Source organism: Propithecus coquereli, unplaced genomic scaffold (assembly GCF_000956105.1).
Source record: "Propithecus coquereli isolate 6110/MARCELLA unplaced genomic scaffold, Pcoq_1.0 Scaffold27, whole genome shotgun sequence".
NCBI lineage: Eukaryota > Metazoa > Chordata > Mammalia > Primates > Indriidae > Propithecus > Propithecus coquereli.
In genome coordinates this window covers 12,606,343-12,616,885 of record NW_012148285.1, presented here as the reverse complement: position 1 = coordinate 12,616,885, position 10,543 = coordinate 12,606,343, and the positions used below count along the sequence as shown (strand labels likewise).

Sequence of the window (10,543 nt, the reverse complement as noted above, 5' to 3'; positions counted from 1 at the left end):
GAGCTAGGATTACAGGCGTGAGCCACCGCGCCCGGCCTCCCCACCACCACCACTTTTTATTAAGCCAATTTGAGCTGGGTTTCCTGTCTCTTGGCCGAGTAACCACCTGCATAATTAAGATTTACTTGTTTAAAACCTCTGTCTGAGAGATTTACCTCCTATGTGTGTTTTACATGTATTCGGTGGCAAGTCTACACCAGGCACACCTGCAAGATGATGCTGGAGTTGAGCTCACTCCAGGAGGGCAAGATCGGCTGGATCAATGAATGGTCAGAGATGGGATCTTGCAGACAAAGGGGAACTTCCGGCTGCAGGTGTTATCATTCCATGACCTCAGAGCTACGATGGAAAGAAACAGAGAATCTGGGTGAAGATCCATCCACCACAATAAAAGTGTCCCCACCACCCTACTGGAGTAAAAGCCCTCTCCAGTACATCTCATGTCTACACTGGCAGCCCTTTCTTGCTAATGCCTGACAAGCCTGCTCTCTAGCCTTAGGCTGGTCTTGACTTGTCACCATGGATGGGAGGAGGATAAACTTCACTCAGAGGCTTGGGCCAACTCTGGCTACCAGGATCCAGCGTGGCTTCCAGGATAATGAGCTGTTTCAGACCTCCATCCCCTAATTAGGAAAATAAAAAGGAGCAAATAGGGACTAGCGGTTAAGTGCTTAAGTCTGGAGTTCTACAGATCTGAGTCTGAAACCCAGCTCCACTACTTGCTTGCTCTGTGACCTTGAACGTGTTTCCCAACTTCTCTGAGCCTCAGGTTCCTCATCTGCAAAATTTTTTTTTGTAATGTTTGTACCCTCACAATACCCTGGAATAAAAAAAAAAAATTTTTTTTTTCACATGAGCAGCTTTTTATTATAAAACAAAACAGATCTGTCTCCGTGAGTGGAGAAAGACAGACTGACTCACTGACTTGTATGGTCAAGGAAAACCTCACTGATAAGGAAGCATTTGAGCCAAGGCCTCAAGAGACCCATGTGAACTAGCGTGCAAAAAATGAAACAGTAATCATCGTGGAAGACGCGACGCCGTTGGTTGTCCATCCAACATCCAGTTATTCCTTCCTTCTCTCTAACAGAACCCTTCTTCCCTTGCCATCATGCAGCCATGTGATCAGGGGAAAGCTGGAGCCCATCTCTAACCATAGGGGTGGATCCGCATTAGTCCAAGCCAATAGTGGCCACCCAACCTCACTTACCAGTGACTGGTTCAGGAAGCCAGGTGTAAGCCAATCGACACAGGGAATTGCCCTGGTCACTGTCACTGGTCCAGGAGTAGGCACACAAGCTAAGCTGGCCTAAGCAGACTTATATTTCTGTTTGGGGGAGGAGGTTTTTTCCCCTGTCCTCCTGTGGCTGTGAACAAGGAAGAATGTTGTCACAATTGCACAGGACTTGGTGACACAGCCATCCTTGGACGATGAGGGAAGCCTGGAGACAGAGCCAACACAAAGCAGAAGGCAGAGCTGGGAGCACTGCAGAGAAAAGGAGTCAGAGCCCTGATCACTCCATGCCTGGAGGCTGCTGCACTTCAAGACTCCCCATCATGTGCAATGAAGAATCTCCTTACTGTTTATGCCAGTTCCAGTTTGTTTTTTTATTTCTTAGTGTTTAAAGGTTCCTGATTATGACAATAAAAACAATAGCAGCCAACAATTACTGAGAATTAACTTATGCCGGGAACATGCTTTATATTTGTAATTTTGTTTAATGTTCTTGACAATCTTATAAGGCAAATGCATTATTGTCTTTATTTGTAAAATGTAAGTGATTTTGGTCAAGGTCATGTGTGCAGTAAGTGGCGGAACCAAATCTTTTTTTGTTGTTTGTTTGAGACAAAGTCTCGCTCTGCTGCCCAGGCTAGAATACAGTGGCATCATCACAGTTCATTGCATCCTTCGACTTCAGGGCTTGAGTGATTCTCCTGTTTCAGCCTCCCGAGTAGCTGGGACTACAGGTGTGCACCACCATGCCCCGCTAAGTTTTCTATTTTTGTAGAGATAGGGTGTTACCATGTTGCTCAGGCTGGTCTTAAACCCCTGGGCGCAAGTGATCCTCCCACCTTAGCCTCCTGAGTCACTGGGATTACAGGCATGAGGCACCCTGTCTGGCAGAACCAAAATCTTTCAGAGCTCAGAGCCTGTGCTCTTAACCACTATGGTGCTTCCACTGATAGATGAGGTAGAGGAAAAGAAAGAGGAAGGAGCTTGTGAAGAGGCCACAGGAAGAACAGGAGATGGTGATATTATTATTAATTTTATAATTATTAATCTATAATCTTGTTCTCTCCACCTGGAATACCTCATCCCTGGGACACCTTTTCCCCAGGCCCACTTCTCTGCCTAGGAACTTCTATTTGTTCTTTAAGAACTCAACTCAGATGTCACCTCCTCTGAGGAGCCTTCCCACATCCCATCACCCCGAACCTCCAACCCTCTGGAATCCCACAAAAATTTGCTGAGATTTCTATTATAGCCCAAGTTATATTATAAAGTGCTCATTTTCATACCTCCTCCTTGTACTAAATTCAGAACTCCTCGAGGGCAAGGACTATGTCTAATTATTCCTTGTGGTCCAGTGCTTGGCTCAGCTCACTGTAGGTGCTCAGGGAAAAGGAGAGTGAATGAATCAATCATCACACCTAGAGGACCCTCTGTCTTACCAGGTACCACGCTAAGAGACGTAAAGTTAAAAAGACCAGGCCTTTGGCCCCTTAAAGTTCATAAACAAATTGAGGATATGTTCCTATCTTCCAATTCTACATTATAGAAACCCAACACAAACTAGCTTAAAAGGAAAAAAAGAATGTGGGCAGGGGACAGAATTTATTTGTCCTAGGCAGGTTACTTCTGCTGATAGTTTCAGGAATAGCTGAACCTAAGATCCAAGGGTTCCCAACAATGTTATCCTCCAGATTAGGTCTCTTTCTATAACCTTCTCTTGGGTGGCTTCACCCTCAGGAATTTTTTTTTCCCTGTGAAAGCCCCTCACAGCTCCATGTTTACATTCAATTGCAGCAAAAATAGAGCTTTTTATGCCAACGGTCCTAGGAAAAGTCTTAGGAGTAATTCTCGATGCTTTTAATTAAGTCAACTGCCCTTCACTGAACCCATGATAGTAACTCTGAATAGGCCCACATCACATGTCTACCTCGATTTGGAAGTGGGGTTGACCCCATGCAAATCATATGGATTAAAAGCGAGGGAAGGTTGTTCACCAGAGGAAAATCAAGTTGCTGTTACTAAAAGGGCAGGAAGATATTAGGCAAGCAAAAACCAACACATGTCCTCCATAGAGGAGATGTCCTATACATCAGTAATTATATGGTAAGGCTAGGAGGGATGGCTGTCTTAAGTGCTCACAGCCAAAGATTAGGTAGGAGAAATTGATCACTTCAAGGACAGCTGTCCACAAACACCTTCTGGGCGGAAGTCTATGAACTAGGCCTTTTGGATAGGTAGGATTATGGTAGGTGAAGATGAGGAGGCCTTTCAGATACGTGGAAAGACATGAACAAAGGCAGGGAGGTGAGGATCCTTTGGAGGTTTTCCAAGTTTGCTGGGAACTTTTGGGAATTAAGTCCGGAACTTTGGTTGGGGGCTAGATCTATACATAGTCTAATAAGTGCTAATCCTTTATGCAGGTTTCTTCCACGTATAATCTCAAAAAAGAGTAATTTGGGCAGGCACCCAGAGTAGGATTATTCTTCCCATGTTACGGATGGGGCAAGTGAGGCCTAGTGCAAGAGATGTCTGCTGAGAGTTCACCCTCTTGTGTCCAGAGACAGAACAGCACAAGAAGCCCAATTTCCACCCTCCAGCCCAGGACTGTGCCCCACACTCTGATCCACAGTAAAAATAAAATCTGGGGTTGGAAATCACCAGGACAGCAGCTGTGGCTCAGCCCCAGGGCCAGCCTGAGGACACCTTTGGAGGAAGCTGTGGGAACAACCGTATGGGCAGAAAGAAGGTGTCTGACTTGCATAATGGCTGAGAGCAGAGACTCCGGAGTCAGGCCTGGTTTTGATTCTCAGTTTCATGAGTTAAGGTGTTACCTTGGGCAGATTATAGAACTTCTCTAAGCCTTGGTTTCCTCATCTGTAAACAAGGTAAAGAATAATACCTATCTTACAGGATGGTTCATGAGGTTTGAATGAAGTATTACATATATTAAGAACTTAGCACTCTCTTCCTTATCCAGTCTCATCTCCTCTTCCTCATCCAGTCTGGTCTCCTCTTCCTCATCCAGTCTCGTCTCCTCTTCTTCTTCCAGTCTGGTCTCCTCTTCCTCTTCTGGTCTGGTCTCCTCTTCCTCATCTGGTTTGGTCTGGTCTCCTCTCATTTCCTGTTCCTCGTCCGGTCTCATCTCCTCTTCCAGTCTCCAAAATGGGAATATTAATAGTTTTTATTTCTTAAGATTGGTGTGGGGAGTGATGATGCTGTTAATGATGATGGTGGTGATCGTTCATACTGAACACTAAGCGTGGCAGCCACTCTATGTACGTTATCTCCTGTTTTATTCACATCAACCCTGTGAGTTAAGCATCATTAGCCTAATTTTGAAGATGAAGAATCTGAGGGACCAAGAGGTGAAGACATTCACCTCAGGCGACACAACTAATATGGGGTGGAGCTGAGGTTCGGACAAGGGCAGTCAATGGCAGGGTCCACGCTCTTGCCACAGTCCTATCTCAGCGGTACCTCTTTTGATCCTCCTAACAGTCCTGTAGGTGGGAACGATTATTAAGCCCATTTTATGGAAGAAGAAGTAGAATCTCAGAGAGGATAAGTAATTTCCTGCAAAACACAAAGCTAGAAAGCAACAGGGCCAGAATTTGAACCCAGGTCTATACTCTTTTCATTACTTACACCTTCATGCTACCCCAGGTGTGGACTTGCTCTAGTATTTGGGAGCAGGAGCCTGGGGTGGGGGCTTGCACCTTGATGTCTTGGTAAGCCGACACAGAAGCACTGCCCTTTGACTATACTCTGTACGAGTCTTGTTCTTTTTTTTTTTTTAAAATGCTTCTATCTCTAATGTCTTTTCATCCAAATCAGAGTCTGCGTGTCAACAATACACCATTAAATACTGTTTAAAACATATCCACTGTGGAGAATGGCCACGTCCCTAACACCCCAAAGCCCTCTGATCGCTCTCCAAGGTGCTGAACATCTTGACAGTCTCCCTGCCATCCCAAGCGTCTCCCAGCACCTCTGCAAGAGCCCTGGTCTCAGGGATACCCACCGCTGGTAGGCCGATACCATATCTGCACACAGTCTTCCTCTTCTGGGTCTGTGTGGATGCCGTCATCTGGCTGGCTCCCATCCCAGTAGCTGTAGTCATAGGATGAGCCATCGGTCCATTCAAACTGCCCTTCCTGGGGGAGGAGGAGGGGTCCCCCCAGAGACAAGGAAGCAAGTCAAGGAGAGGAAGATTAGGCATTTGAGCCAGCTCCAGTTCAGGGATAACATTCTAGCACCTCCATACCTAACACCTCTGTGCAGAAGTCCTCACTGATACTACCACTACTGATCAGGTACTACTGCCATTACTACTACGATTACTAGCTATCATTTGTTAAGGGCTTATTATGTGCCATGCAAGGCACTTTACTCATTTTATCCTCACCATCCTGCAAAGCAGCCATCATTGTCTCCATTTTACAGATGAGAAAACTGAGACTCAGATTGGTCTATGCAAATTCATACAGCTAATAAAGCATTAGCGCTGGAATTCAAACCCAGATCTTCCTGACTCTAGTACCCAGATCCTAACTTTGCCAGTGGATAGGAGTCACTCCTCATGTCTTTCCTTTTTGTATAAATAGTCTGTGTTTTTCTTGCCTCATATGGAACTACTCTGACCAAGGACAAGAAAAGTCCTGTTGGGAATTTGATTAGTGCTGCAATACACGTGCAAATTAACTATGGAAAGAACTACATCTTTGCAACATCCAGGAAGAAGAGCTGTTTCTCTGTTTATTTAAGTTTTTAGAAAAGTATTCCCCAAAACCCTGATGATTATGGAGCCCATGTCATCTAATGGGAATGGACCGCTACTTCTGACAGAGAGACAAGAGCTTGAGATCCTATCTCAAGTTACTTAACCTCTCTGAGCCTCAGTTTCCACACCTATAAGATGGAGTTAATATCTTCTTCAGAAAGTTGTTGTGAGGGTTGAACAAATTAAATCATGTGAAAGACTTAGCACAGTGCCTGGCACATGGTGCCTAGCCATGAAGAGAGAGAGAGAAAAAAGCCCTTTTCCTGTATTCTTTGTTGCTGTTATTATTATTATTATTATACAAGTTCCTTAAACTCTGATTTAATGTAGTTAAAATCCAAGTTTAAAGTTGCTATCATAAATGGAAATGTTAGTGTTTTTTAAAAAAAATCACAACTTCTATATGAGTTCTTACCAGATGAATTCTATTGATTTAAAAAATATTCATGTTGGCCGGGCACAGTGGCTCATGTCTGTAATCCTAGCTCTCTGGGAGGCTGAGGCGGGAGGATTGTTTGAGCTCAGGAGTTCAAAACCAGCCTGAGCCAGAGCGAGACCCCATCTCTACTAAAATTAGAAAGAAATTAATTGGACAACTAAAAATATATAGAAAAAAATTAGCCGGGCATGGTGGCACATGCCTATAGTCCCAGCTACTCGGGAGGCTGAGGCAGGAGGATCGCTTGAGCCCAGGAGTTTGAGGTTGCTGTGAGCTAGGCTGACGCCACGGCACTCTAGCCCGGGCAACACAGTGAGACTCCGTCTCAAAAAAAAAAAAAAAAAATCCATGTTGAGTCTGACCATGCTGTTACTTCTGCTACATTAGCAGAAACTTTAGCAACTTCCACCACGACCCATGAGTTCTTAGAGTGTGCCAAGCACTGTGCTAAGCCCTTTGCATACATCGGCTCACCTATATTTTTACAAGAAGGCACTATTATTATCATCCCCATTTTACAGATGGAGAAATTGAGGCTCAGACAGGTTTTAAAAAATTGCCCAAAGTTGCCCACTAGCCAGTAAGAGGCAGAACAGGAGCTGGAACTGGACTCTGTTCTCTGTAGTGCTCTGAGGCAGGGCAAGAATCATACGTGCAGAATAGAGACTCAGGTTGCAGCTTGCCTGGGGAAAACCTGGGGATGAAATCTCCAGGTGGAGTTTGGGTATTGCCAGGTATGAGATCTGGCCACGCCAGCCTCTCCAGCCTTATTCTCCGTTATTCTGCTCACCCCTGCCCCAGTCTGCATCCCAGCCATGCTGGTCTTCTTCTGCTTCCTTGAATGCCCATGATGTCCCCTACCTAGGACCTGGGCCCTTGCTGATCCCTCTACCTGCAATGCTCTGCCTTTGGTTGGCCCCTATTTATCTGTTAGGTACTAGCTTAAATGTCCCTTCCTCAGAGAGGCTGTGGCAGCCACGGAGGTGCACAGCTCAGGTCACCCTCAGGAGGGCCAGTGGCAGGGAGCAGAGGTGACAGACAGCCCCAGCTCTCCTGCCACTTTGGACTCGCCTCCTCATTTGTGCTGAGGACATGCTTCTTCTGCCCCTTTGGAGCTACGATTGCATTCCCAGTGAGCCCACGCTTCCTCCGGGCTGTTCCCAGACAGTGACTCAGCACGTCACGGGTGCTAGTCCCGGCCCATTGCTGCACAGTGCCGGGTTCCTGTTCTGGGCATTCTTTGCGCGGGACGCCCCACTGGCCTAGCCAAGACTGTCTCAGAACTGTGCTGTGATCTGAGGCTCTTCCTATGCGGTCCGTCCTCCCCATTCTCCTTTCACAGGTCTCGGACCCACGTCGTTGTCTGAAGACCTTCCCTGCCTATGTACGCCCCTTCCTCTTTTTCCTTTCCCAGATATTGCCCCTCAAAAATCTCTTGCACATCTAATTGTGTTTTGGTGCTTGCGGTTTAGAAAACTCAAGTCAAAACAGAGGCCTTTTCTGACCATACTATATGTTCCCTTCATTTAGTGGGACATCATTAAATGTCTTTCACAAATGTGTCACATTCTAACTGTGGTATCTGGGTGTCTGATTTCTCTCTGTAAGCTGTGTGCACAGCAGTCGCCTGGCGCATAAGTGAAAGGTTTGTTAAATCAACGTGGAATCTTGGCTGCAGCTTCCGAGAGAGCCTGACGGTCATTGCTTCCTCACCTGTCTGTGATCATGAAGGCCTGTCCAGATGTCAGTTGGGATGCCAGGAACACAGCTGTTCACGAGATCATACACAAAGACATTTTCTTCCCAGCTGCAAACGTAAGGAACAGAGTAACATGTTCCTCCTTGCCTCTTTTCATAGGATAGTGTTGAAAATTGAAAGCAATCCTTGTTAACCTCCCTGGACCAAAGTAAATAGAGGATACAATGCAATTGTGCTTTCGTTTTCAATTAGGTCACCCATATATTGCCATCCTCCCATGGGCATCTCTGGATTTGACCCATGCCAGCTCAAAGAAGGACTCAGCACTACTATTCATCCCTAAAAATGTGACTGCCTGCAGCCTAAAGTGCCTGTCCCCCCAGTGGCTGGCTGGCTGGCTGGTTTAGTTCTCCATTTTCAAGATCTGGTGTCCCCAAATGAGCTGCAAGGACACACAGACCAACATCACATCTCATTTCTATTTGGCATCTTCTCCCTTGCGCCATCACCAGGCTCTGTTCAATGCTGGTGCTCTGAGAGCCCGTGTTCCATCTCAAATGAGAGTGATAAGATTTCTGGGGACAGAGCATTCTTTAGTCCCAGTGGTTTTTAACCTTGGTCCTACCCAGCTGGGTAAGCAATGGCACCCACAAATGCCTCTCTCGCGCACTGTTCAGGCTCTCCTTTGTCAACTGCTAAACATGCATTTAGAGCAGTCGCCCGGTAGAACAGCAGCCTAGTTGTTTTAGCATTATCACCATCTTTGTGCAACAGCACCTGTTCGGATAAACTACTTGAATATCTTATTGCATTCTCCCCATATCTGATCAAAATAACGCAAACGGAAAGGCCCAAGGTGCTGTTGTGACTAATAAGAAGCTGAGGCGAAATGAACTTAATTCAATTCAACCATCATTCGAAACAGAAATGGAAATTATTAGGTAAACTGAAAGTATGAAAATCTTAAACTTTAATCAGATGTTCTGTGCACATAAGCTGATTGTGTGTTTCATTATGAAGGAAAGAAACGAAATGGAAAGGCACGAAGAAAATGCTATACCGAATTGGACTGTGTCTCAAAGATGAGATGAAACCAGGGATTTTATGTCAGCACTTGGCTTTATGAGAACTGAACTCCATTTATAACAGGTGAAAAAAAAGCTTTAATTACCAAAGAGAAATGTCGGTTGGAAACACCATTTCCACACCCTTTCCCAAAGGGGTGCTTAGTTGGACTACGGAGGACCAGGATCCCACTCACCTGTGGATGGAGGCTAACTTGGCGGACTTCCTGCCCACGGAGAACTCAGAACAGTAGAGGTCAGCCTCGGCCCAGGTCTTATTGAGAGGGAAGAATCTATAGCAGTGGCCTTTGAACTCCATCCAGAACAGGGGGCACAGGGGTGCCTGCAGCAGCTCTGGCAGGGCTAGGGACAGAGAGGAAACAGACCGGGAGGAAGCTTTGCAGTACTGACATTGTTTCCACAGCTTAATACATATTTTTAAGACTGTGTCCAAGTAAAGAATATGTCCAAGGGAAACATATCCCATTATGATTAATGCAATTTCATGCTTGAGGTCCAAAAAACACACACATACCTAAATTTTACAAAATAATAAAAGTAACATATGCTCATCACAGAACACTTGGAAGATGTTAATACTTTGGTACATTTTTCCTCATGTCACATTTGTTTGCAGTGATTTTTAAAAATGAAATTGTGATGATATCATACTCTATATACCAGTCAGAACTCTGATTTCTAAAGACTACAGACTGTGAACATTGCTCCCATGTCATTGTACGTTTTTGTAAGCATTGTTTTAAATAGCTCTTGAATCCTCTACTGAGTGGCCCTCCTAGAGTTTATTTAATCATTCTCTTATTTTTGGATAATTAGATTGCATCCCTATTTTTTTAAAACTATTACAGACAGTTCTGACATGAACAGCTTTGTGCATAGAGCTTTTTCGGCATTTCTGTCGGTTTTCCAAGGAGAGGTTTTTAAGGCTTTGTTACAATTTGCTAAACTGCCTCCTGAAAGCAATTTATGCGCCCACGGTAATGTCTGAGAGTGCTCCTCTCACCGTGCCCTCGCTGATGCTGAGCGTTATCAATTTCACGGCAATCTTTGCAAATTTTATAAGCAAAAAATGGTTATCTTGTTTTGATTTGCAATTCTGGGCTATCTGGTGAAGGTGCACATTTTTTTCCCACGTGTTTATTGACAAGCTATAGCCAAGGCTATTTATGTCTTCTGCCCATTGAACTCCTGGGGTTTAGGACTTTTTCTTAATTCTGAAAAGGAATAGATTTAAAAAAAAATACCCCGTGGTTGAGATAATAAGGCTGTCTCAAGTCTCAGCCCCTCTGAAGGCTTCTTAGGAGAT

The 10,543-nt window shown here is 45.0% G+C and overlaps 1 protein-coding gene across 1 annotated transcript in view; it reads right to left on the bottom strand.

Moving 5' to 3' along the window:
* Nucleotides 1-259: 259 nt before the first annotated feature.
* Nucleotides 260-10,543, bottom strand: part of CLEC19A (C-type lectin domain family 19, member A) — a 22,949-nt gene continuing 12,665 nt past the window's right edge. Inside the window, exons 2-5 of the mRNA XM_012647626.1 lie at nt 9,414-9,579; nt 8,167-8,260; nt 5,256-5,388; nt 260-339 (exon numbers count right to left, since the gene is read on the bottom strand). Coding sequence (XP_012503080.1) covers nt 260-339; nt 5,256-5,388; nt 8,167-8,260; nt 9,414-9,579 — 473 coding nt within the window. The remainder of the gene's footprint in view (nt 340-5,255; nt 5,389-8,166; nt 8,261-9,413; nt 9,580-10,543) is intronic.